The following is a 27,758-nucleotide window of genomic DNA, read 5'->3' as shown; positions in this document are numbered from 1 at the left end:
CTCTCTCTCTCTCTCTCTCTCTCTCTCTCTCTCTCTCTCTCTCTCTCCATTCTTCTCTCAATTCCAAGCCCCCCAGTCCCTTCCTGGAGTCCCCAGATCAGGAACAGAGGCCTAAGACCCACGGATGCCTGCCCGCATACTGAAATAGAGGGACTTGTGCCGGCTGAGGCTTGGCTGTCACTTAGGAGAGGATGTGGCATCTGCAGTTAATGACCTCCCCCATCACCAAGCATCCTGAGTCTGACAGCGTGTATACCACATGGGACAAGTCGTGGGTAGAATTTTCGTCTTAGTTTGTCGCTACATTGTTGGGTCTTTATGTAAGACGCTGGAGACTCAAGCTTGCCTGTCTTTTGAGACCTACACAACATCCAGATGTCCCCCCTGCCTTGTGGCCCGCCCACAGGACCAGGTGGCCCCTTGGAGCTCAGCCTTGCTCTGTATTCTGGAGAGCTGTCTTCTGTGTGCTCCCCCCCACCCCCGGTCTTAGCCTGGCCACTTTTGACCTTGCGTATGTATGACAATTGTAGCCCACCACTCTGTCTTTTTCCTTCCAAGGCTGACACTGGTGATCTGATGCCATGTGACCGTGATGCACATCACAGGCCCCACTCTGTCTCCAGGAAGGCGATGGCATCACCGCAGCCCTCAGGTGTCATCAGGGCTCTCGTGTCACTGATACTGTGCATGCTTCTGGGGATGAGCGTCCCACGATACAGATTTCTTTTCAGACCAAGAACGTGTGTCCAAAGGGCTCCTGTCCATGTGTCTCCTCTTCTTGCCCAACTGTGGGCATTCACAGGGTCCTGAGATCCTTGTCAGCTCTGTTGTCGTCTTAAGTCCTGACGTGCAGAGCCGGAAGATATCCCCTGTAGATGAAGTAGCTGCTCCCTGACAGAAGGAGGCTGTTGAGCTCAGGGATAACCTGGAGATGCGTGTGGGAGTGAGTGCAAGGACGGTTGTCCAGATCCTCAGCGAGCGCCTTTATGATTCTGAGAATCCAGGCTCCCAGATAGCTTCCCGTGGGTCCCAGGGTACCAGAGCTCCACATAGAGATGGGGCTAAGCCTGCCTTCACATCCTGGGCATCAGGGTAAGGGAGAGGCAAGGGAGGCATTTAGGAGGCATACATACCTTACAGAGGCTGTCACCGTCAAGGCTGTTGGACAGCAGGTGGCACCCAAGGGGACGAGCCCTTGGAGTTGACACTGAGCATTTCTTGAGTTTCTCACCATCAGTGGCCTGGCTGGAAGAGTCTGCACACTTCTCTTTGGTTCTCTCAATGTTATGGCAACTTTTCAAATAGATGCAGTCATAATTTGATACTTCATCTTTACTTTGGACTCCTTAGGGACTAGAATGGGCCTTGTTTCCTAATCTTTACCCATTTCTGTTTTTGAGCCTGGCAATGATAAACACTGAGCAAATAAGAAACGAGTGTAGAGGGTGGAAGGGAGGAGAAAGCCATACCGATGAGCGTCATGAAATAGTCCCTGAAAACCATTAAGAGAACCAAACCAATACAAACTTCCATTGCTTTTCTTATTGACTTTCATTAATTCATACTTTTTTTCATACATTCATCTTAACAACTAAACATCCAAGTAACCAATAAATACAATCTAACCAACCCAGTCAACTTACTAGCCCAACCAGTGAATGAACCTAACTAACCTGACTAATGGACCAGACCAACCCAACTACCTAGTAAGCCAACCAACCTAGCTAAGCTACCCAAACTGCATTGTTGGTATCATCACCGTGAGTGCTGCCTTCTTCTTTGGATTGGCTCCTGCTCCTCTGCTTGGGCCCATCTCTTCCTCTCATGCACACCACACGAGGCAGGGTTGATAGACTGTCTCCTTCCTCCTGTTGCTGGGGCTCAGGACGGAGCTGTCTCGAACCCCACTTCCTCCTCTACTGTTCAGGACTGTTCCAATAAGTAGCAGTAGAGGTTAGTTAGTGGCTTTACTGGAGGATGCTGTGCGTGTGCGCATGCGTTTGTGTGTGTGTGTGTGTGTGTGCGCATGTGTGTGTGCGCATGTGTGTGTGTGTGTGTGTGTGTGTGCGTGTATGTCTGTGTTTGTAGTGTGAAGTTTTCCCTTCGGAGTAGAAAAGGGCATGCCACACAGGAACAGTTATCTAATAACACCCCTCTCTCTGTCTCTGTCTCTCTGTGTCTGTCTGTCTGTCTGTCTGTCTGTCTGTCTGTCTGTCTGTCTCAGGGCTTAGGGATGGTGGTAACTGAAGCACTATATGATCTTAGAGGAGATGGCTTTATGAAGTAGAGATGGGATGTTTGAAGACCGAGCCGCATTAGCAAACCCCTTGCTGTGCCTGGAACACATTCGTTGTTCTTCATTGTCCTCCAAGCCTAAGATTTTTGGGGGAATAAGTTGGCCGCAGTGCCTGGGATCTTAGTCCTAACTGGAGGCAGCTCTCCTGTTCTTTTTCTTAGCCCCCTTCTCAAGGCCTGTATCCAACTATGGTGTCTGGAGGCACTTCTGATGCTCACAGAATTATGGTGGGCCATGGAGAAGGATGGGAGGCTGTGTGCTTCGCCCCTCTGAGGACTGAGACTTCAATGAAGGGGCACCCTCTGTTTTCCTGTTCTGAGTTTCCCTGAGGAGTGAGTGCTTAGGGACCGGGGTGGAGAGAGCTTGAGTCAAATCCCATTCCATCTGTGGAGTGGGCCCCTTCCTCCTGATTCCTCGGTTGATTTCCCCAAATAGCAGCCAAGTGGGAGAATTCTGCTTTGCCACCCTCTTAGGGATGGCCTTTGAGGCAGAGTTCATCAAATTCAAAGTGATGGCCTGCCAGGACAGCTTCCTGTATAGTCAGATTCCATGTGTGCACCTCATTCCAGAAAATTCTACTTTGTTTTCTCTGTTCATACCATGAGAAGTTACTAAAGCCCTGGGATTTCTTTCATTTCCTGTTGAAGACAGTTTCGGAGCCATGGGTCCCTTGGAAGCAGAGCTTTTTCCTGACAGAGTAAACAGTTTTTGATCTCAATATAAATACATGGTAGTTAATTTTGTTCAGTTCAGCAAAGCATTTGCCGAGTGTCTCTTGCTGTTCAAGTGGTTTGAGGAGAGCAGTGTTGAAGAGGGATCCTGCCTTCAAGAGGCTGAGACACCCAAACACAGATGTTCGACAGGACTGAGGGGGTCAGAAAAGACAAGTGAAAAGAACACAGCAGAAGGCTGGTCAGAGTCTGGGTCATGTCAAGGAGAATGAAGCTGTGACATTACCGAGTACTCATTATGTAACAGTCCCTATTGCTTTAGGTGAATTTTAATCCTGGTGGCATTTAATTCTGGGAGCATACTAGGAGCGCTACTGGACCCATTCTATGGGCGGGGAAACTTGAGGTACAGAATGACCAAGCTGCGTGGATCTATATAGGCAGCCTGTCTTAGTTAGTTACTATTGCTGTGGTGAAACACCATGACCAAAGACAACTTGAGGAGGGCAAGGTTTATTGGACTTATGCTTCCACCTTATAGTCCATTACTGAAGGAAGTCAGGACAGGGACTCAAACAGGAACCTGAGGCAGGAGCTGATGCAGAGGCCATGGAGGGATGCTGCTTACTGACTTGCTCCCCGTGGCTTGCTCAGCCTGCTTTTATATAGACTCCAGGACTAACAGCCTGGCCCCACTCTCAATGGACACTCCCCGCCCCCCATCGATTGCCAGTTAAGAAAATGCCCTACAATCTGGTCTTATGGAAGCATTTTTTTTTTTCAGTTAAGGTTCCCGTCTCTCCAATGACTTTAGCCAGTGTCAGGTTGACATTGAACCAGCTGGCATGCCCTCACTGCCTCCTGCCCAGGCTAAGGAAAAAGGCTTTGAGGAGTTGGCATTGTGAGGGTTTCCAGAAAGTGGGTGATCCCAGGCTGAGGAGATGATATGAACAGAAGAAAGGGCAGAGGGGTAGCTAGGACATTGAGTGCATAGGACCGACCGGGAGAAGAGGGGACTGGTGGACTGGACAGATGACGTGGAGGCCAGGCTTTCTTTTCTAGGCAATAAAAGGAAATGAATCTCAAGTAGTTTGGGTGGCCTGGAGATTTCTTAAATCAATGATGGTTAATTACATACGGTTGTGGAGTACAATGTGGTGTTTTGGCACGTGTATAAATTGTGAAAATGATTAAATCAAGATAGTATTTTTGTCTCCTTAAACATTAAACATCTTTTGATTAGTGCCTAATAATTGTATATATTTTGGGGGTACAGTGTGATATTTTGATGCATACATGTACTGAGCAAATTGGGGTAATTAACATTTCCACCTCTTCCTCATTTGTGGGTGGAAACTTGAATCACTTACCAGGTAGACGTGTGCTTTAGGGAGCTTAGTCCAGGGCAGAACAAAGTGACAGAGGGGCTGGGAGCTGGGTTTCCAGGAAGAAGGAAAGCCTCAGGATGTGGGCGGCAAGAAAGGTTGTGAGCTGCTGCCGCAAGGATACAGGCCTGTGTGGGTCCAGAGTAAGATGGGTGTTTCTGGACAGGGGAGCTTTTGTTTCCATATTTCAGGGGAAGCAGAACACAGATCCTGTGCAAAATCTGCAAGAGGCTTGGGGAGAGAGGGTCGTTAGGGCGGTCCTGGCATGGCTCTGGCTGATGACGTTGTTGGAGGGTGAAGTGAACATTACCAAGAGTGACTGAATCTTGCAGCGGGAGACCTGCATGCTTGGTTGGCATGGAGCAAGAGAAAGGGGTGGTCAGCACAGAAGGAGGATGAGGGAGTCTGACCCAGCCCTGGCGAGGCAGAGATGGCCTCTAGGAGGCCGAGGCTGATCATTTGGGGAGGGTGGGATGTTGCTGACTCTGGTGGCAGGATGGAGTGGAGGGACTTATCAGTGGCTTCAGAGAGAGCACTCCGGGTAGAAGATGGCTGAGGATGGAAGGTGGATTGCGTGGCATTGAGGGACAGGAGGTAAGGACAATCTGTGATCCAGGAGCCCTGCTCAGAGGACCTCCATCAAAAGGAGAGGCTTAGGGTGTGGGTGGCAGTTGGTGGTTGAGGCGAATTAGGAGAAGGGAACTGCTTTTCACATTAGGTAAGACAGGAGCATATTTGCAAACCAAGGCCTGGGTTCCAGCTGCAGAGAGCAGAAATACATCATCCTCAGAGCCTGGAGGAGTCTGGGTGTGCTAGGGTTGGGTCTGCTGGGGAGTGGGGCTTGGGGGGCGGTACCAACAATAGCCAATTCATTTTCTGCCATGTTCCAAGATGGAAACTGCTCTCTGTCATGATGGCCCCAGGCATTGCGAGTCCCCAAAGTGCCTTTTAAGTCCCCAGTGAAAGGGCTGATTCTGCTCAGCCGAGCTTGCGAGCTACTTGATTTCAGTTTAGCAGGGATGAGAGATTCTCTGTAGACTCAAAGATAGCACCCAATGGTCTTTGAAGCCTATGTCTACTCTAGCCCCTCCCCCCAGGCCACATGCAAGAGCTTCGTACAGAAGTGGTAGTCAGCGTCTGAACGCCCTCTCCATACACCCGTTCACGAGGGAGTGCAGACAGTCAGCAAGCCTGGGACGCATTTGTGGGTGAATGGTATTGCCAAAATTTCTTTCCAAGGGATGACCTAACCAATGTCTTCCCTTCCTCCTAAGGTCCCACTGAGAGGCTGAGACATAATTCCACCAAAGTTTCCTTTGGGGAATGTCTTAGTTAGGGTTTTACTGCTGTGAGCAGACACCATGACCAAGGCAACTCTTATAAGGACAACATTTAATTGGAGCTGGCTTACAGGTTCAGAGCTTCAGCCCAATATTATTAAGGTGGGAACAGAGCAGCATCCAGGCAGGCATGGTGCAGGAAGAGCTGAGAATTCTGTATCTTCACCTGAAGGCTGCTAGTGGAAGACTGACTTCCAGGCAGCTAGGTTGAGAGTCTTAAGGCCATGCCCACAGTGACACAATCATTCCAACCAACAAGGCCACACCTCCAAATAGTGCCACTCCCTGGGCCAAGCATACTCAAATCATGACTTTCCACTCCCTGGTCCCCAAAGGCTTGTTCAAATGCATGAGTCTATGGGGGCCATATCTAGCCATAGCATAACAAAAAAAGTACATTTAGTCCAACTTCCAAAGTCCTCATAGTCTATAGCAGTCTCAACAATGTTACAAGTCCAAAGTTCAAAATCTCTTCTGAGATTCATCCAATCACTTAACTGTAATCCCCGAATCAAGACAGGAAACAAGCTGGGCAAACTGCAAACCCTGCATCTCCATCTCTGATGTCAAAGCGTTTTTCATATCTCCAGCTCCTTTTTCATCTTTGTTGACTGCAACAAACTTCTTTTTGCAAGAGGGCACAGATGAACTTCCCAAGTTGGTGGGAGCTTGGCAGGAGAATATCCACTCATGACAATGGACTGGTTTCATGGGGAAGCGTTTCCTCCCTCTGCCATGAGGGTGGAGGGGAAAGGAGTCCTGAGAACCTGGAAGCTCTGGAGGTCGGGATGGGGGTGACTGTTCACTTCTTTCCTGCAGTTCTTGGGGCTGGCACACTGAGCTGCCCCTTCTGGGCCTACATGATTATGACTCTTCATCTCCCCCCTGATGCTTCTTTAGGCAAGCCTGGAGACTGATGGGAGGGACATTCTTACAGGTTACAGTATGGCTTCCTGTGGCCTCAGGGTCACCTTGTCTGTCTCCCTCTCTCTCTCCACCTACAGTTTCCTTTCACAGCGAAAAGAGAGCACACAGCTGAGGACCCTATGACTGTCAGCTTTGGGAACCACTCTGCCCCTGCAAGAGATCTAGAGTCGAGGTTCAGAATTCCACACCTACCTACACAGACACTGAGGGAGCTTGCTGTACAGAGGGCACGGGACAGGTGTCCAGGAACCAGCCTGAAAGCTGCCAAGGAAATCTACTCACACCATAGACCTGTACAGCCCAGAGACACCCTTGTGCCCCACCAAAGCTTCCCAGTGGCCTCAAGTCACTTTCGATCTGAGATGTGAGCCATTAGCCACCCTTAAAAGCTCTAGGAGAGAATTCAATGAAGAAAAGTTGAACGTAACCCATTTTAGTTAAAAACAAAAGCATAGCTAGCTCATTTAATACTCAGCAGAGACATCACGACTGCTCTCCTCTTCCTCCTTTGGAAGAAAATGACTCCAAAGGGGACTAAACATGGGAGTCTGGAATTACTTAGACAAGGATCCTGGCTTCAAAGTGTCGTCATATAAACGAAGCCACATAGATTTCTCGGGGGAGTGAAGCTGATTCGGGAGAGGCAGGCTGAAGTACTTAGCTGCGGTGTGGCATGACCTCGCGGCTCGCTTCTAAATACTTCAGCTAAACCACCTCCTCCCCTGAGAAGGAGTGTGTGTTTACTTGTCTGCGTGCGTGTGTCGAAAGAAAAGAGTGAATGTGACCTGTCACCCTGAGCGAAGGGCACAGGGATGGGTGAGGTCTTCTCTCACTTTCCTTATGTTTTCTTTTTTTCAGTGAAGGAGAATTGGAAGCACAAGGGACAGGTAGGGAAAGTGAGTGGCGGATAGCATGTATCTTCTACCACTGAGGAAAGACCCTAAAGATGGATGAGGTCATAGTATGGGTCACAAAATGTTGGCATCAGGGTGAGGTGATTGCTAAAAGAGATTGAGGGTGCATGGTGATATGACTGAGGATCCAGAGTGTAGCAGCTCCTTTGCTATGTGGGAGTGACTCTTAGGAACCGTGGTTGTCACAGGACTGGTGGCTTGCACCAGTTGCACAGGTAGAAGACTGCCTCAGGGTTGTCCTTTTGGGCATTGGAAAGCTGGTTTTTGTCCTTACCCCACCAGACGCGTCACCTCCTTTGACCTGCAAAGCCCAGAACCCTCTTCTTACCCCCCCCCCCCCACCCGGATGTTTTCTTCAAACCCTGACCCTTTGATTAGACCTACCTCACGAGGTTCAATGTGACATTTCCTACAGCAGACATCGTGGCGTGGTTCTAGTTGCTTCAAAAGGATTATATTTGTTCTGGAAAGAGTTTCAGATACCACTGGTTAAAGCGCTTCCTGCTGGCTGTGTTACTGGGGCTATTTCTTGTCTACATGATTCAGGGACTGTAGTCTAGTCTGTTTCTGTACAGTGGCCTGCTTCGGATGGCAGAGGTTGAAGCCCGAGAAGCAAGGACTTGGGGGTTTGGGAGAGATGTGTCTGTCTCATTAGATTCAGATCCTTACAATCCAGTAGAGCCAGAGTCTTGCAAGGGCTTCATTCTGCTATGAAAGAAGTTTTTATTTTTGTTTAATTCTTTTTCTGAGACGGAGTCTCACTGTGTAGCTCTGGCTGTCCTGGAACTCACTATCTAGAACTCAGAGACCCGCCTGCCTCTGCCTTCCACATGCTGGGATTAAAAGCGTGTACCAGCCCACCAGGTTTTGGCAGAAGTTTTACTGTTGAGGTGAAAAGAGCTTGTGTTGCTTAAGTCATCCCCCATCCCCCACCTACGCTTCCTACAGACTCCCATGAAATTTGTTACCACTGAGGGACCCAGATGGGAAATGTAAAAATCTGAAATCCCCATGTACTGACTTCTTGAGGCAGTTGTGTGCTCTCAGCTTTGGGACTCAGAGAAAGTTTTAGTTCTGAACCCCCACTTACCAGACCAACCCTGAATAGCTGGTTTCTCCACCACACCTCAATTTCTCTGTACGTACACCATCTGCCAGGCTTCCCACATGCTAACTGCCTGTGTTCAATAGCTGGGGACTTTCCTTAGAGACAGGGGGAGCTGAGAGGGAGGGGATCCCCAGTTTGGACTCAGGGGTAGTCACACCTCATTGCTAGTGAAAATGGCTGCCAGGAGAGGCACAGGAGGCAGCATAGCTGGCTCAGGGACATGTCTAATTTTAGCCCAGAGTGAGCTGGTTCTAAGTCGGGCCTGGCTTACTCATGAAAATTCCACAGCTTTCTGGTTTCTGTGTGTTAGGTAGCATCATGCTCAGTCTTACAAGGTTAATGAGCTTGGGGCGACCTCTTTCCTCTCCTTCTTCTAAGAAATATCCAGAAAACAGTTTGTCCTCTGTGCTTTAAGAGTAGGTCAAAATTTCCTGGAGGTTCTTTTTCCATGATGGGCAGTGTGGGGTGGAGGAGGGAGTAACTGAAGGGGCCAGTTTTGGTTTCTCTGCCCAAACTGGGGAAAGATAGAGGCTTCCTTGGGCCTGTGTGCCTAACCAGACCTCTGGTCATCCACCAGCTGTAATTGGTCATGGACTCCAGGGATTAAAGGAATAGAAAAATTAAGAAAAAGATACCAGAGCCAGGCCTTGTGGGGGAGGCCTACAATTCCAGCTACTTGAGAGACACATTCAAGGTTTGCTTGACTAAAAAACAGGTCCAAGATCAATCAAAGCAATGTAGTAGACCCTGTCTCAAGAAAGGGGTCAGGGTCGGGGTGGGACAAGGGGCTGGAGAGGTAACTCAGTGGCAAAACTCTTGCTTAGCATGCTTAAGGCTCTGGTTTCAATCCTTGCTAACACAAACCAATTCTGGACCCAGGTCACTTTTAGAGACAGATTCAGAATTCCTGGGCCTGAGAGACATGCACTGTCTAGGTGGCCTCTAGAATTCTTCCTTGTTTTTGTTTTTTTGTTTTTTGTTGTTGTTTTTTTTTATTTGTTTGTTTGTTTTCCTGATTGTTAAACCCAGCTTTATATATGCTGGGCAGGTCACTGTCATTGAGCTTTGTACATGTGGGATGGTCGGTGTGTTCAAAATGAAACTACATCATCCTACAAGTTGTTTTACGCTGTCTTTTGGCTTACTTAACCAAACAGAACTAAGCAGATTGAATGTTGCATGGGGCCAAGGGAAAGCCAGTCTTTCTCTTTGGCATTGCTCCCTTTCTTGGATATATTTGTTGGCCTTCACTGTGACAGTAAGGGTAAGACTACTGCCCCAGTGTGCCTTCTGCTCACAGCTAAGCAAACACCTCTACACAGCTTTCCAGCCACTGTGCAAACCCAGGCCACGTATGCAATGCCTTCCTGGTGGCTTGTGAGAACCTTTTATAACTTAGAGGATGACCTTAGTCTCCCTGTGGTAGGGTCAAAGTTATGGAGACATCCTTTCTATCCCAGACTCTCAGACCATCCTTGGGAGGCAAGTCTGGAAAGCTATATCCTAAGAAGTGCTATTTCCACTGAGTCTTCATGTCACTGGGGAGGTGGAGAAGGAGGCGTGGAGTCCTAGCTAGAGGTAACATCAATGGTTGTGTTGTCTGGCGGTGTAGGCCGTGCCCTGCTCACTTCTGGATCACCCCTGAGTCTGCACGGACCAGACTTCCCGTCGTTTCCTCAGTGTCCTTCCCCATCCAGCTTCTCATGAGTGGGCTCGGTTGAGCCTGGTAGTCCCAGTTTGGTAGTCCAAGTTGTGGGCAGAGGGGCAGTGGCAAGACCTTAATGCTAGTAGGTCATGGACCAGCTTCATTGTGTTTTTTTCTACTGTCTGTCTGAGTCAGAAGTTTGGATGCTTTGATGAATTTGGCCATAGTCCAGGGATGCAACCCATAGAGAATACTTTTCTCCCAAGAAGACACTTATTCTCCAGGAGTGACATTACCTCTACACATTTTAATTTTTTTTTGAGACAGACCCTCTCTATGTAGCTCTGGCTGTTCTGAAACTTGCTATGTGGACTAGGCTGGCTTTGACCTCACAGAGATCTGCCTGTCTCTGTCTCCCATGTACCGGTATTGAGGTCGTACACCATCCCACCAGCCTCCTTTCCATATATACTGAACTTCTGCTTCCTAGCATCAGTTACGCAGTGAAGTGGAACTCAGACACACCCAGTCACTCGAGTCCTGAACAAGAGTCAGCAGAATGAGCACCACAAAGCTTTGCTGAATTATGTACCCCAGAAGGAAGGGCAACCTGTCCTAATGTGGTTTAAGTATTAAGAAAATGCAACCAAGGCCTCTTGCTTCCTTCATGGGATACTTGAAAATGAATGAACCAAACTGTCTATAGCTCAAGATGATATGCCTGGCCTTGCCTGCTCCCAGGATCTTGGGGAAAACACAACACTCTCTCCTAACCCAGTTCATTTCTCTAAGGTAGTAGTTCTCAGCCTGTGGGTTGCAGCCCATTGGGGGTATGTGTTAACATAGCAGATACTTACATTATGAATCATAACGGTAGCAAAGTTACAGTTATGAAGCAGCAACGCAAATCATTCTATGGTTGGGAATCACTACAGCATGAGGAACTGTATTAAAGGGTCCCAGCATTAAGAAGGTTCAGAACTACTGATCTAAGGCATCCAGGTTGGACTAGGTCTGGAAGGGCTTTCTAACTTTCCAGTCAAATGGGCTGCATCCTGGTGAACTCCGAGAACTTGAGGGCTCCCAGAGGGAGAGTCATTCAATACTAACTATGCACAAGCCATGAGCCAAAGCAGGAGACTAGGGAGAACAATATGAGAGAAGGTCACAGCTAGTACAGTTTTGTTTTGCAAACTCTGTGCCCTTGAAAGAACTCTCTGAACGTGAGACTAGGGTAAATTTCTTTGTTCTTGGAATGTTCCAGAATCCATCTTGACTCATGGAATAGATATACAGGAAGGAGAAATGTTGGACTCGATCTTGGATTTTGCCCGGGATCTGCATACTTCTTGTCAAGAGTGTGTGCCAAAGCATCTCAGGAGGGACACATACGGAAAGAGAGTTAAGCTGAGCAATTATCACCCCCAAGAACAATGGTTCAGGAGGCCGGGGTACAACGTGTATTCCATCCAGCCAGATACTGGGCCGATGGATTTTCCAGGAGGATGCAGGGCCATCAGCGACCCACCCCCAATCTGTCATCACCGGGTGATGCCTATCTTTGTCCGACCTTCGTCATCATGGACCCGGATGAGAGAGACCTGGGTATGCAGCCCAATTCCCAATTAGGGATTTTCACCACTTGCAGGAAGATCATTTATTTGGGTTGAATTGTTAAGGCAGATTGTTTTCACAGTGTTCCAAGCAGAAAGCGTTCTTACAGGAAATACCAGACCAGCCAATTATAGTCAGGTTTTCCACATCCTCAAGAGGAAAGGAAAAAGACAGTGAGAGAAAAAGAGAAGGGAAAGAAGAAGGAGAAGAAGAAGAAGAAGAAGAAGAAGAAGGAGGAGGAGGAGGAGGAGGAGGAGGAGGAGGAGGAGGAGGAGGAGAAGAAGAAGGGTTTTTTTTCTATTCTGAAGGCTGATTTGGGGAGCTGGCAAGTAGCGTGTGAAGTGGAGACTTGTTGAAGTCCCTGAGCTACACATTGTGATGGTTAAAGCACACAGTGACTTCTCGATAACCTGAAGCCCTTCCCAAGACCTCATGTTCTCTGTGGCTTAATATTAAAAACGTCTGCTGATCATCTGGTGGTGGAGGGAGGCAGAGGAAGCCTCTCCAGAGGCTTGGACACCTCCCATTCGTCACCCTGGCCACCAGTGGTGAGATGCTCAGGAACTTCCTTTCCTGAGCAACAGGTGACTTCCCAGCATGCTTCACTTCCAACTTCAGCACCGCCCCTCCACCTTCCCATAGGGACTTCATCCATAACTACACAGGAAGCCAGAGAAACGGGAAACAGCGAGGTGAAAAGAAAAAAGCAAAAGAACCATTGCCATGGAGAACCCAGAGGTTTTTAAAAGCCTTTCCTATCGGCAGGTTTGAGGATGGGACGCACAAAGGCAGCTGCTTCTCCACATAGCAGTCTTTAAGAGCATGGTTCTGCTCGAAACACAGGAAAAGAGCAGCACGCAGCTGCTCAGAGGAAACCTCTGAAGGGTCTGGGTAGGATGTGTCTGAAGGGCTGAAGCCAGAAGCACCATATGTTAGCATCCTTAGAGTAGTCTCAGAGACACCTCGGGTAAAATGGGGGTGTCGCCGAGACTGGATTAGCATGCAGCCGGCGATGTCAGTCTTGTTTGGCATGTGCATTCCTTGACTACTCTGCCAGATTCCTGTCTGGCTCTCGCTGACAGGGTCCCTGCCCTCGTTGCATGACTCTGGTGCACCTTGAGCGGGACACTTAGTCCTGTGCCTGTGGACAAGCTCCCGAGACAGAGAGTGTTGTACAGCATTCAAAACGCCACCCCGTCCGTCCTTTGAGCTTGAGCGTCTTTAGAATTGTCTGTGGGTATTTGTTTTTATCAGGTGCCTTTTTAGTGTCAGTTATTTCGTATTTTAAATCTCTTGTGTGTTGGTGTGAATTACATCATTAAATTTTCTACCATTAAAGTCTTGCATCCTTGTGGGGCCATACTTTCCTTAAAACTCCTCGCCAGTGCAGTTGTCTGGTGTTTCATTATATAATTCGCACTTAGCAGGCAAGCGTGAGTTTTCTGGAGGTTGTACTTGCATCATCTTTTGCCATCTTCGCAGCCAGCCCATAGCAGCTGCTGTGTGCAAGGTGTGTCTGTGTGTGTGTGTTTGCGTGCTAGTGTGTGTGCTCGAGTGAGTGTGAGCATGTGCATGTACACACTCAGGCACATGTGTATGTGTGTGCGTACATGTGTGTCTGCTCAAGGGTGTGTGCATGCAAGTGTGTGTGTTTGTGCATGTGTGTGTGTGCATGCGCATGTGTGTATGTGTGTGTCTGCTCATGTGTGTGCATGCATGTGTATATGCTTGAGCGCGCGTGTGTGTGCGCGTGTGTGCACACACATGTGCATGTGTATATGAGTGTGCAGGCATGCATCTATGTCTGCTTGTGGGTGTGCGCATGCACATGTGTATGTGTGTGTGTATGTGGGCCTGTGCTCTTTATTTACTTGTTACAGTCTCTCACTGGGTTTATACAGTCTTCTTTGAGGGAAGGTTTTTATCAGTAAGAAAACTGTTGCACAAAGTAGCGAGTACCTTGCCTCTGCTGCAGAGTTTCAGGGGTGCTCTCCTGAAACTCCTACCCAAGTGCGGTCCGGGATCAGAAAGGCCACCTTCAGAGAGGAAACTGGGGAGAGTTATGTTGATCTGGTGGCACAAATCAGCAAGAACCCATGCAGTTACGTTGCTCAGGCTGCTGCTGAATTCTGGCTTGTGTGCTTCTCTGTCCTCCAGTCCCTGAGTGTGCACGCTGGGGCCACAGGCATGCGCCATCCTGCCTGGTGTGATTATAGGTTCAGAGTTCCTGTTCCTTCTTGAGTCAGTTTTGGGATTATTTTTTCATTGTAAATTAAGTATTGTTTTGTGTGTGTACGTGTGCATGCTTGTGTAAGTGTGCATGCTTGTGCATGTGCTGTGGTGTGCATGCTTGTGTACATGTGCTGCAGTGTGCATGTGCTGCAGTATGCATGCAGAGCTCCAGAGGCCAGCTGTGTGGAATGGGTTCTCTCCTTCCGTCTTTAAGTGGGCCTGAGCTCTAATCACCAGGTTTGCATGGCAAATGCCTCTACCTATCATGCCATCTCACTGGCCTAATTTTGAGATCTTTCTAGAAAAATCGTTCAGTTTGGTTTGCCAGCTTTCAAATGACTCGTTTTGACCTTGGTTATCTGCTTCTTACTGAAGACATTCTGTTTGGAACGTTTGGACCCTTCCCTTGACCTCTTCGTGTTGTTGGCTCGACCGTCCTTTCTCCTTGCCAGTTATGACGAACCAGGCTAGCAGAGTGAGGACCCCCAAAGGTGCGCCTCTGTTAGTCTCCTCAGGAAACCAGCCTCAGGGATTGCTGAACCACTTCTACTTTCTGTGAGTCTTGTACTTACTTCCCCTGCTGTTTCAGGGCTTGGCTCTTTGCTGTAAACTTTCCACAGTAACGGGTTCCTCATGACACTCCCCGCTGTTAACCATGTACTGGCTTCCCAGAGTGGCGTTTTCTGTGTAGCCAGTTTGAAATGTTTCTAACTTCTTCTATCATTTCTTTAGCATCACTAATGCCCCTTTTCAGAGGACTGTAGAGGAGCTATCTTTATTATTGGATTTCTAAAAAAAGAAAAAAAATCTTTGCAGTCAGAAATACAGCTTGGAATATTTTGAAAATTCCAGCTTGCTTGTGTTCAGCTTTTGTAATTAAAGCCGTATGGACGTGCCAAGAATATAGATTGTTTAATAGTTGGCTGTGTTAAATCACGCATATTATTTTGACCTTCAAATATTCTTAGTTGTGTTTTTCCCCGTTTAAGGTATTATTTGCTGAGAGAGTTGTGCTAAAAACTTCCTACTGTGCTCATGGGTAAACCCTTCGCCCTTTGTTCTTGCAAAGCTTTGTTCTCTATTTTGGGAGGGTTGTTAGGAGTACAGAGATCCATGGTGAGTCCATTTTCCTGTTTTAATTCTGTAATAAGTAGGTTTATCACTAAGAATATTTAATTTCAAAGTCCGTTCCTCTGATGCCATTCCGTCTCATGAGCTAGTACACAAGAGGCACGTCCCATGTTTTGCTGTTTTGCGTTTCACTTGAGAGAACTCACAGGTAAGAATGCAATCTGTCTGGCTGTCTCTTTTTTAAGATTAATTTATTTTCATTTTCTGTGTATGCGGTGTTTTGCTCACATGTATTGTCTGTGTATCACGTGCATTCAGTGACCACAGAGGCCAGCAGAGGGCGCTGGATCCCTTGGAACTGGAGTTCAGGATGGTTGTGGGCCACCATGTGGGTGCTGGGACTTGAACCCTCCAGAAGAGCAGCCATTGCTCTTGTTCTGGCGCTCCCATCTGGAGCCATCCCTCCAGCTGTGTCCCTCTTTTCACTGCAGGTTTAATCAGCTTGCCTTCCTTAGTCCCTGACACGTGACTTTTCTTTGTCTTGTTATATTGCATTTTTGTGACACTACATTTTCTTTATTTTTTCTTCTTTTTCTTTGACCATTGTAAACATTTAATACAGTCATATAATCATCACCTCTGTAGTTCTAAATCATTTTATTCCCTCAAGAAAGATCCCTATTCATCCCTTAGGCCGTACCTCTCAGTCCCCCAACCTCTTAGCTCTAGGTATCTGGCAAAGTGTGAGATTTCACACAAATGGGTTTGTGTGGCATGTGTGACCTTTGGTGTCTGTCTGATTCCTTTGAGGCTCAATGGCACTGTAGCGTGTTCAGTATCCATTCCTTTATGTGGTTGGTTAGTATTCCATTGTTTCTCTGAGTATCTACTGACAGGCATCTAGGTAACTTCTTCCCTAGGGCTACTGTAATGCTGTGTAGACATTCCTGCGTACACTTTGTCCAGCCCCTGTCTTCAGTTTTTTGGCATAGGAATACCACTGCTCAACCTAAACTTATCAAGAGGCTACCTGGCTGCTTTCTGGTAGCACGTTTGTTGGATTTCCCCGATGCTTCCCCCTTGGTTTGAAGATTGCATAGGGGGTTGTAACACTCTCCATGGCTGCTTTTACATTTTTATTATGATTGGCTTGACAGCTCAAGACTGATCAGTCTACCCCTCAAGAGGGAGAAGATTTAGCCTCTCCTGACTCTTGTTTTTACTGTTCCCGGTGGGTGTGGTCATTGCTGCTTTTATTGCTTAGTAGCACCCATTATCATTTAGTTTTACTTAAACGTTTTCCAGTCTCTTACCATAGCGCTCTGGTCTTTCTCCCGAAACAGGCCCTTCAGCCATTTGCTCAGTCAAGGTTTGTGAGAATCAACTTGGGGTTTTTGCCTGGGACTGTCTTTGACTTATCTTTAATGATAATTTTATCGGGAAAATTCCCATTCAGTGGTTGTTTTTTCTGATCACGCTGAAGGTATCTTCCCACCTTTATTGCTACCATCGAGAAGTCGTTTGTTCAAGTTGTCTCTAGGCAGTCTAGCTTTGCTCTAAGGCCTTGCTTGCTCTCTGGCATTCTGACCGGCTCAGCGCAACACATCTCGACGTGTGTTTACGTGTACATGTCTTGTTGAGGCTGGAAATTCTTAGCCACTTCCTTCTTAGTATCTTCTGCATTCTGTTCTCTCTTCTCTTTGGAGACTCCTTTTCAGGGGACATGGAACTTTCTCTCCAGGACCTCTCTTCTTCTCTTTCTGGACTGAGTCACAGCTGGTACTGTCCACTAATAGCTCCTGACAGTCTCCTCATTGGCTCCCGTCTGCTGGTCAAGCTTACCAAGTGTCCCTCCCCCCCACCCCCGCTTAGCATAAAAAAACTCAAACTTACAGTAAAATGGAAAGCATAGTAAATGACCACCTGTGTCCCCGTCACCTAAATTCAGCAGTTGCCAAGCTCTGTGTGTCTGTTTTCTTACTAATGTACACGTTTGTGTTTACATACTGTTTTACTGATCTCAGTTTTTGGTATCATGGAATTCAGCTCAAATTTCCTAAGGACAAGAACATTTTCTTCCCATTCACAAAACCATTATCAACCTCGGGGAAGTTAACATTAATCAATGAATGCTCTCTCTAGCCGTTTATGGAACCTATAACTAATCTGGCCAAGTGTTCAGCGGTGGACACAGGAGAAGGAGACACCTCTCTCTTTTTTCTATTCTTTTATTAAAAATAGATTCTTTTCTCATACAGTATATCCTGATTACAGTTTCCCTTCCCTCTGCCCCTCCCAGTTCCTCCTCACCTCCCATCCCATCTGGATCGACTTCTTTTCTGTCTCTCATTAGAAAAGAACAGGCTCCTAAGAGATAACATCAGAAACATAATAAATAAAATATAGTGAGATATTGCAAAACAATAATATTGAAGTTGGACAAGGCAAGCCAACGGAAGGAAAAGAGCCCCAAGAGAGGGCAGACTCACTCACATGCTCAGGAGTCTACTACACAGAGGCCCCGCTGCAGACCCACGCGGGCCCCGCTGCAGACCCACGCGGGCCCCCGCTGCAGACCCACGCGGGCCCCGCTGCAGACCCACGCAGGCCCCGTGTTGCTCCTTCAGTCTCTGTGAGGACATAGGAGCTTTGATCAGTTGATTTAAAGGGCTGTGTTCTCCCGGTGTCCTCCATCCCCTCCGGCTCCTACACTCCTTCTGCCTCCTCTCCCACTGCGTTCTCTGAGCTCTGAGGAGAGGAGTTTGGTGGAGACATCCCATTTAGAGCTTTAGTGTGTTTCAAGGACTCTCTGCATGATTTGTTCCCATCCGCTGAAGGAAGAGCTGTCTCTGCTGACGATGGCTGAGTAAGGCACCAATCTATGAGTACAGCAGAAGAGTGTCATTAGGAGCCATTTTATTGTAATTTTTTTGTTTTGTTTTCTTTTAGACTAATAGTACTGTATTTGACTTTCTCCTAGGTCTCTGGGCTACCTAGAGATCTCGGTCACCCAAGCAGTGTTTCAGGTATGGGTCCATCTCCTGGAGTGGACCTTAAGCCAAATCAGACACTGGTTGGCTACTCCCCCTGCACCAATTGCCCTAGCGTATTTTGCAGACAAGACATATTGTAGGTCAAAGGTTTTTTGGCTGGGTTAGTGTTTGTTTCTCTTTTGGTAGCCTGCAGAGGACTTGCCCATACCAGAGACACTAGAACATGGGGGCGAAGGTTCAGTGTGGGCGCCATCTTGACCTGTCTGTGTTCAGTGAGTTGTGTAGGTGTTGTCTTCAGCAATGAGCTCTTGCTGTCAGTCTGTGGAGAGGAACCTACAGTCTTGGCAGCAGCCTGGGTTGTTTAGGGATTTCTACAGGACACCTTTGGCCAACCTCTCAGTGGCTCTTCCTACCCACACAAGGATTCAGTTACCCAGGTACTAAGTCCTGGTCCTGTACTCCTGGACACAGGACCTTGGCTCTTTGCTCACCCTGTGGAATGTGATAAAGGCACAGAAGTGGGGTGAAGGTCATCTGGGTATGACAAATGCGTGTCTGTCATTGGCCCTTGATGCATACACCTCTGGGTTATCTGTACAGTGTTACTTGGAGACAGCATTTTGAAGCCTTGATTTATCGTTTTGTCTTGGTTGTTTTAGTACTTTTCACTCAAAGGCAAGAACACTCTTTTAAACTGGCCTTTTAAACTCCATGGCACTTATGCCACAAAGGGACACATGAAAGGAACAATAGCACATTCTCCACATGTGAGCACACTCGGGCTCTCCTTTGGTGGGAGATCTATGGGACACGGGCACAAAAGTTCTAAGCGTCTCCTTTGGCTGATGGATAGCTCTCTGGGTGGAAGTCTCATGACTGGGGAGAGGCCCTGCTGTTCCTGGCCTGGTAGACATACTGTCCCCACCCTCTCTGGAGCTACCAGAAGCATTGGAGACTCTGTCCTACCATTTCTAGGATGTCATAGAAATGTCCGGCAAGGGCAGCATGTGCAAATTAAAGGAGTGAACAGAGTGGAGTATTTGAAACCACTGGCCTGAGTTCGAGTCCCTGTGTTGCCTAAATTATGCAGGCTTGTGTAAATCACCTAGTTTCTGTAAGGGTTACTGAATCATTTCACATCCTCTGTGGAGCACTAGCTAGTGCTGGACATCCAGCACTCAGTGAGACAAGAGGATGCTGTGGTCCAGGTCCCCTCCTTGGTGCCACAGTAAGTCTCCCACTCTGACTGAGTAACACGAATGTAATGTCTCACAGTTCTGAAGGCTGAGGTCCAAAATCATTTCCACTGGCCTAATGCCAAGGAGCTGGCATGTCTGGATCTTCCAGTGCCCTCCCCCACCGTGTCTGCTGGGTTAGGTCCCCTTTGGGTTGTGACACATGCACTGTTTCTACCTCCAGACCCAGGCTCACCCTTCTGTCTCAGATCCTTCACATTCTGATTTTTGTTGTAAGATCATGGCTGGAGGTTCTGGCAGTTAGAATGTGGACATCTTTGTGGGCTAGCCTGCCACACCATCTTGCCTTTTTGTTGCGTGGGAGACAGACCTGATAGAAAACCCTTCATTAGTGCTGGGGTGTGAGTACCTGCTTTAGGTGGGGGGCATTGCAGTTGGGCTTTAGGGCAATGGGAATCTGTCAGAGTGTTCAGAGCAAAGGACAGAATGTGTGGGAAGGCACAATGGCTTATCCTGAAGTTCTCAGCACAGGGCAGTGCAGGTGGAGTATGATGGTTCAGCTGCAGATGCCACCGGGCAGGTGGCAGGTCATGTAGAGACTTGCAGAGCAGTCTTGAGGCCGGGTTAGGTGAGATGGCTACTGCCGTTAGCATTGGAGTAGTGGTTTGAGTTTGATTCCTCTGCTGCCTCTTGATTAATGCAAGCCATGGAAAACTGCTGAGGTAGCTGTGTAGTGGGCACAGTATCACATCAGTTTGTACACATGTCATGGGAAGATGTGGGGACTGCAGACCGGCACCCAGGTGTCAGGACAGCATTAGAAAGCTGCTGAGATTCTGTGAGAGAGGAAGAAGCAGAGACAAGTAGGTTTAAGAGGGCCTTGGTGGCTTTGGAGTGCTTGAGGGATGTCCTTGCTGTCCCTACCTGATATGTTTTACAAGGACCACAGATATCATCTTGGGCAAGTGCCTGAGCCCCATGTTCCTTGCCTATTCCTGAGTTCCCTGTCTTTTCCATCAAAGTACCCAGTCTTCAGCCTTTGCTGTGGAGCAGATGAGCTGGGGAGAGTCCAAGGGAAGAGGCTTTTGATGGTAGTGCATGAGCTGGGGAGAGTCTGAGGGAAGAGGCTTTAGATAATGTAGCTTACTTATTGCTCATGGTTGAGGTGGGGTGCTCTGCATCCATGGACCCCTCTTCCCAGCTTCCCAGAGCATCCTGCCACCATGCCCCACAACCTCCTGTGAAATCTTGGTGGCACAGGGCTCCGAGATTCTTTGAGTTTGAATGAAATAAAGTGGCCTCGCTGAATGAGGCGGGCACAGGGGGGAGCAACCTGCTTGAGAGAGAATGTGACAGAATTCTGGAGCCACAGAGAAAATGATAATCCCACAGAGCACAGGCCCAGGGTCCGAGAACTGCGTGTCCTGCACGGTTTTCACACACGCCCTTCATACATCTTCAGGAGGAAGCCAGTTCAATGGAGGGCCCTGAGGCGAGTCTATGATTGTTACTGCAGTCATATCTTACTGTGCAAAGGCGGTGGAGGAAAATATATTTCAATGCCATGTTCAAAAGAACTGTCATTTCCAACATAGTAAATGAGTTTTTGGAGGATGAGGTAAGAGTGTTACTTTCAATGTGTTCTGTGTCCTCTAGTTCAGACTGATGGAGGAAAACAAATCTGAGCAGAGCTACTACGTGGGCGGAGCCTCTCTAGAAGGCTCCGAATGCAAATGCACACACAGGAATACCAAGTCAGAGGCACAGGGCCGCTAATGGACACGCAGGAATACCAAGTCAGAGGCACAGGGCCGCTAATGCACACTCAGGAGTAACAAGTCAGAGGCACAGGGCCACTTTCCCTTACATACATCGGTGCATCCCAGAAGTCTTGTTTAAATGGCCACACATGGTTTTTACATGGAAGCTGGGAGAGAAGAAAGGAAGGAAGGAAGGAAGGAAAAATGAAAGAAAGAAAGGTAGAAAGAAAGCAAGCAAGCTGTCTGAATCTCTGAGAGATGAGGCAGATACACTGGTGATAAGGTTGACCTTTGCACGTCCCACAGTGTGCTGCAGTGACATCAGTGAGCTCTGCTGGCATGTGGCCTGATCAAGGCATTCTCTGGGTATCAGGGTCAGTGGTCCTTGAGGTTGTCTGTACGGTTTGTGTTCCTTTGGCAGCTTCCTTCCTGACATTTTTCTTTTTCTTTCAGAAAGAATCAGTTGGCGCCTGACAGGACGGGTGATAAGCCAGATGCCCTGCAGCTAGGTGAGTGAGGCTCCTTAGTGTCTCCGTCTGCTGCCTGCCTTTCTTTTCTGACTAGTTCTTAAAAGAAGGATTGGAAGCTGGGTGGTAGTGGCATGCCTTTAATCCCAGAGGTAGAGGCAGACTGATCTCTGTGAGTTCGAGGCCAACCTGGTCTATAGAGTGAGTTCCAGGATAGTAAGGGCTACACAAAGAAACCTTGTCCTGAAAAATAAAACAAAAACACAGTAAGCAAGCAAATATCATATACATATATATATATGATACATACATAGATGGCGCCACACATGCTTGCAACCCCAACACTCAGGAGGCTACGGCAGGAGGATCCAAAGTTAGAGGGCAGCCTGGACCATATGGCTAGCCCCCATCTCCCAAACCAAGTCAAATCATCCAACCAAACAAAGACTATATTGTTTGACCAAACCAAACCAGACCAGCCAATGGAAACTAGGTTGCTTGTCCCTGGATTTGTACTGCGCAGCTGTACGCAGGAGCTCTTTGGGACCATTTCAATGTTTCTGGACAATAGTCCCAGGTCAAAATATGAGGTAGCTCTGCCTGGGCTGGCACGTCGGTATAAAAGGCTTACGAGCACGATTGAGACACAGAATGCATAAAGAAGGGTGAGGGGCTCAGCCTCCGCCCTCAGACCTGGGCCTCTCACCCGGTGGCTGTGTCGGTGCCACTGCAGTCTGAGAGCAAGACAGAACATTTATTTCCACGTTTGCTTTGAAGCAGTTCCTGTCTGCAGTCCTTGAAGGTAGAGTCTGGTAGTCTCTGGAGTGGAGGCTGACAGGGCCCGTTTGGGCCTGAGAGGGCGGACGTGAGTACTCTTGAGTCTCCTCTCCTCCTGGAAGCCAGCCCCTTTACCTATTTGCCTTTGTTTGGTACACTGAAGCTATTCACCTGCTTCACTTCTTTTTCCCTTTAAAGCGTTTCTTCTTAAGCTGTAGGAGGAGAGCCGTACTCTTAGAAGTGCCTGTGTTGGGCGTGCAGCCGACTGAGCTTTGATCTAGCTGAAAGTACAGGGCGGGCTCTGATCATAGAGGCAGGCTTATTTTTGCTGCACAACACACTTCAGAGGTACCAGAGCCTCAGAAATCACCAGGAACCCCTGGTGGGGATGATGTGGCCCTGCCCAGGAAGGGCAGGCTTCTGTCCATGGCTGTGTGGACTGAAGGATGGAGTCAAGAAGCCCCGGCATCTAAAGCCTCTGGCCTTTGCAGCTCTTGAAGCTTTTCTGATGAAAGTGACTCATGTTTGGAGACAAAGCAATACGGTGCTCGGTCTTCAGAACCCCTCTCGGAAGGAAGGCTTTTTGACAGTTCCCAGAAGCCATTTGAAGTATATGCACATGCTTTCTGGAAGGAGGGGGCCCTTTCTGCTGCTACCTTGGGTGATGATTTGGAAAAGGAAAAGGAAATAGAAGATGAGAACAGAGTTAGGGAAGAAAAGTGCAGAGAGAGTTTGAGGAGCAGGAGAAATGGGGTACAGAAGAGGTAGCACATTCTGGGAGAGGATCAGTGGTCCCTTCTGTAGCCTTTCGGTCTGGGGTAGGAGCCTTTGAAGCCCCCTCTAGGCATAGGTAAGGTTTTGTTGAAGGTAGACCATCCTGAGTGGAGGACTTCTTTTATTCTTGGACTGCAGAACTGGATGGGACAAAAGAGAGAGATGCCTTCCCATAGAAATGTGTGAACTTCAAGAGATACAGGAGAGTTCTGTGATGGCCCTGGAAGGTCTGTAACAGTGGCATTTAGGCTAGACTTTGAAGGATGGGCCTGGTCTCACCCAAGGAAGATATGAAGGAACTGCACAAGTAGAGGCAAGAATGAGAGTGAGAGAAGCTACTGAGAGGAGCAGGGCCTGAGGGAAGTGGGTGTCAGAACGGGGCTGGAGCAGGCAGGCAGAGAGGATTCTGAGTGCTGTGCTAAAGTTTGGAACATGTCACTGGGCACCAGGAGTTGCTGAAGAGCGGGGCTATACACTGGGCCGTGTAAACTTAGTGTAGGACAGATTTCAGTGTAGGAACCCCGGGAGAGGAGCTGATGAACTCTTAAGAGAGGCAGGGCAGAGGGTGAGGCTCCTGTGTCCCTAGTCAGCCCTCAGAGTATGTCAAGACATGCTCACATGTCACCCTCACAGGCTGCTTCCCGACCCCTCTCTGCTCCTGAATCTGCCCAGGCTCCTCATCACAGGCTTCTTCCCTGACCCCTCTCTGCTCCTGAATCTTCGCCCAGGCTCCTCCTCCAGTGTATTCACCACTGAGTTTGAAGTGCTGCGTCTCTATACCTGGCTTGGATCTCTTGGAGAACAGAGTGGTACCTTCATCAGTTCTGGGCCTCTCTGTCCAACACTGACCCATCCCATCCCATCTTTAGTGTTTAATAGAACATTTCATAACACCAGGCCTGGCGATGCAGACCTGTAATTCCAGCTTCTTGGCAGTCTAGGCAAGAGAATTACCATGAGTTCAAGGCCATCCTGGGTTACAAAGTGTGTTCAAAATCAGGGCGACCCTATCTCAGAGCATCAGCACTGTGGCTTTTGCTCTCTTTGGATCCCACTTGAAGGGACATGTGACTCTTTCCTCTCTCTCTCTCTCTCTTTTTCTTCATCCATGTACCCCCTGTGGCCCCACATATTTCTTTTCTCTTTCAAAGGGTATATGAAATGGGAAAACAGGCCCCTAGCTTCTGTTCAACCAGACATTCATGTGATGGCCTTAAAAATAGCATTCTCCAACCACTGGCATTTGCAGACAGTTTGGTGTCTTGGCCAGTATGTTCCTCGGTGCTTTGTTTTTCCCTTGCATGGCGGTCTCGCCACTTCTGGCCCTGAGGCCTGCTATGTGGTCCTGAACCAACTCCCTGGGCTGGACCAGGTCCTCCCTGCAGAAGCCAAGGGAGACTGCCTGCCCTTCAGCTCACCCCCACCCCACATGTGTTATGGGGCCCACTTACCCACTATCCCAGACTCAGACCCCTCCCCCACTCCCACCAGATATACCAAACAGAGTTCTCCGAATGAGCTTAAAAACTGTCCTTTTTATCCCCCTGGCTGACCCAAACATTACGAGGAGCCCTTTGGGGCTGGTGGAGTCACTTAGGTTGCTCTGCTTGGTAGGCTGGAGCCTCTGATGCTCGTGGTGGGATTAGTCACGTGTCTCTGCTCTCAGCACATATCCTTACAAAGTCTACCTGTCAGTGTGCTGTCCTTCCTTTCTGTCCCATTTCCCTTCAGCCCTCACTGTCTTAGGCATGAGCTGCATCTGTTCCCGCACAGCTCAGGGCATCGCTTGGTATGCATGTGTCTTTATTTGCCATCTCATTTGATTTCTTCCTTTTCCTACCCAGCACCACGTCTCTAAAATCCATCCACATTGCTGCGTGAACATCTGGTTTCCATTTCTGGTTTATTTTTGTAAGGCTATGGTCACAGGGTAACGTTTCCAGAGATTCAAACTAAGAAAGGTCTCATTTAAATCCAGCTTCTTACTTAAAGTTCAACTTTAGTAAAATATTCTTTGACAGTTTGATACATGTGCAGAATGAATTTTAGTTATTTTTACCCCACTTGCCATCTCTCATCCCCCTACAACTCCCCCTCCCCCCGCCACTGAAGCCCTTTCTAGCAGCCTATATTCTCACTTTCATGTCTTATCTTTTTATTCAGTTGATGAGTTTTTCCTGTGTGCTGACTGGTTCTCCCCAATGGGTAAGGAGGAAGCTGTTGAGTGATATACAAGTGGGTAGCTGTCCTGGACACTGAGGTTACCCTATGTGCCCTCCTCCCAATGCCAGGCCCACTCTGGCAGTTTGTCTGGGGAGTATGTGCTCAGCTTTGCCAGCATGCTTACCCCAGGGTGCCTTCTCCTGGGATCCTTTATCTGAGCATTCTAGTGTATGTTTTACAGAACGGGGGCAGGCCGGACGGTCTTGTAGCTGAGGTATCACAGGTTGCTGCTGCCACCTCAGCAGACTCTGTCAGGGTTTGCTTTCAGCCTCAATCATCCCAGCTGTGTGGGGATGTACCCAAGAGGTGTCCTGGAGTCCCTTCTGAGTGAAGGTCTAGGGGAATTGGGGTACCAGTTGGCTTCCAGTCAGCTTGGCTGGTGTCCTGCTACTTTCTCCCTGCCCAGTGTGGGACAGCTACATCACTGCCTGGGCCTTATGCCCTTGTAGTAAGTGAGAACAGGCGTAATCAAGCTCTCAAAAAGCCAAGTTGGGGTTAGGTGGCTCAAATCAAATGTTCAATAAATAATAGTGATGATTGTAAGAATTTACTGTTGTGTTTACACAAACGTGACTCCTCTAACGATGACCTCTTATCATGTGTCCCTATGGTGACAGACTTGTGCCTCCTGCCCACCTTTTTAAAGAATGTGTCAGCACTGGGCCTGGCTGGGCCTGGCTGGGCCTGGCTGGGGCTGGACCACTGGCTGTAGGCACTAAGGCATTTGTTTGATTCACTCTTTCTACCTGTGGCACAGTGAAGGCGGGGTGGTGTCCAGGAGCAGGCCCCTCTGTGCTTTCTTTCCTAGTTGGGGAGCCCTGGGGCTTGACAGAGAGAGGTTGGTGTCCAGTCTGAGACTCTTAACCAAGTTTCTCCAAACTCCCCAGTGTGTTGGTGGTCTAAGTGACTCACTCCTGTTCCATTTCCCTTGACACACCATGGCCTTGTTTTCTTCCAGAGGATGTTGAGGATGAACTGATCAAGGAAGACATCATCTTGTGCCCACCTCCATCAATGCTCAAGCTTCACACTGTGTCAAAACCAATTGACCTCTCACTGGCTAAGGTAGGTGTCAATGCTGATGCTCAGGGAGTCCACGTCACACATCCCTGACACTTCTGACTCAGTAGTTTTTTCTTGTAACCTCCTGGCCACTGTCGAAGTAGGAGCTTTGATGTTATGTATGAGGAACCTGATCCTAGAGTCAGGAAGACTGTTTTAGTCCTGGCTGTTCCTCTGCCTCCTTGAGACAAAGGGGTGGAGCTGGGGTTGGGTTTTCCTATTCTAGATGCTGTAAGACCCTGTTCTTTGATGGCCCAGAGCTGAACCACCTGCAGCAGTGTGACATTAATGAGGTAGTTATCCTGTGAGACTGGCTGTGTGCCTACACTGACTTCATGCGCTAGGCTCTGGGCAGCTGCAGAGCTAGGACAGGGAGGGCTGGCAGTTCTTCAGCATACCCATGTTTAAACGTGTGGCCTCCTGGATGGACCCATGGCATCGGGACACAGGTTCCTTGCCTTATGACCTCCTTAGCAGAGGCCCCTGTGTGTCTCAGGACTGTCAATTGCTAGGGTGGCTTACCCCTCCTTTGGCTAGTGGCTCCTACAAGATGGAGTGCTGTTCCTGTTGTCCTACCCCAGCCATTCAGGATCCAGAAGAAAGTCTTGAAGCTCCTAGAAATGCAGCCAACTTCTCCTTGTTCCATGGGCCTGTGTCTACTTAGCACTAGATCATGATGTAAAGATTTTTTTAGGGTGTATTTCCCCTTCCCTTTTTTGTTCCTCTATGCTCTCTGTCTGGCTTTTGAAGCTACAGAAGGCCAGGCACATAAAAGAGAACACAAAGCTGGACACCCATGCTATGACCGTCCACAGCCACTGCTGCAGTCCTCTGTACACGGCTCTTCCACTTGGTGCTGAACACTTGGATGCACCCAGAGCCTGCCCAGCAGGGTGTCCCAAACCAATCAAAGGGAGTGGGTTTCACAGATGGGAGAGGACGGGGCTCCAGCTTCTGGGTCGTTGTTAAACACACTGCTATCCCAAAACTGTCCCTATGACTAAGAGGATAGCAACAGAGTCTACTCAGAAGACCCACATCTGTAGTTTTCAGGTTGTTGGAAATGCACTCCAAGCAACTCATGGTTGTACTTGGCCCAGGAAGGGAACCGAACACTGATGGATGAATTCATTTGTTCAATGTACTGTGAGCCACATTTGATGGTGACATGTAGACAAATGTTTCTGTCATAGAGATTCCTTGTCCTAAAGGAAGAGATTAAAGAATTAATTGTAGTGGACAGTGATTCAGGTCCACAGGGGGAGTCTGACCTTGAGAGCAGCCTCTAGGGAGGGGCTGGAGA

General features: G+C 48.4%; 1 protein-coding gene across 1 annotated transcript in view; it reads left to right on the top strand.

Moving 5' to 3' along the window:
* Nucleotides 1-27,758, top strand: part of Mindy4 (MINDY lysine 48 deubiquitinase 4) — a 99,585-nt gene that overhangs the window by 21,848 nt on the left and 49,979 nt on the right. Inside the window, exons 3-4 of the mRNA XM_028758410.1 lie at nucleotides 21,606-21,661; nucleotides 26,352-26,458. Of these exons, the coding sequence (XP_028614243.1) occupies nucleotides 21,606-21,661; nucleotides 26,352-26,458 (163 nt within the window). The remainder of the gene's footprint in view (nucleotides 1-21,605; nucleotides 21,662-26,351; nucleotides 26,459-27,758) is intronic.

Source organism: Grammomys surdaster, unplaced genomic scaffold, assembly GCF_004785775.1.
Source record: "Grammomys surdaster isolate TR1022 unplaced genomic scaffold, NIH_TR_1.0 126197, whole genome shotgun sequence".
Taxonomy (NCBI): Eukaryota; Metazoa; Chordata; class Mammalia; order Rodentia; family Muridae; genus Grammomys; species Grammomys surdaster.
This window is presented reverse-complemented; position numbering and strand designations above follow the sequence as displayed.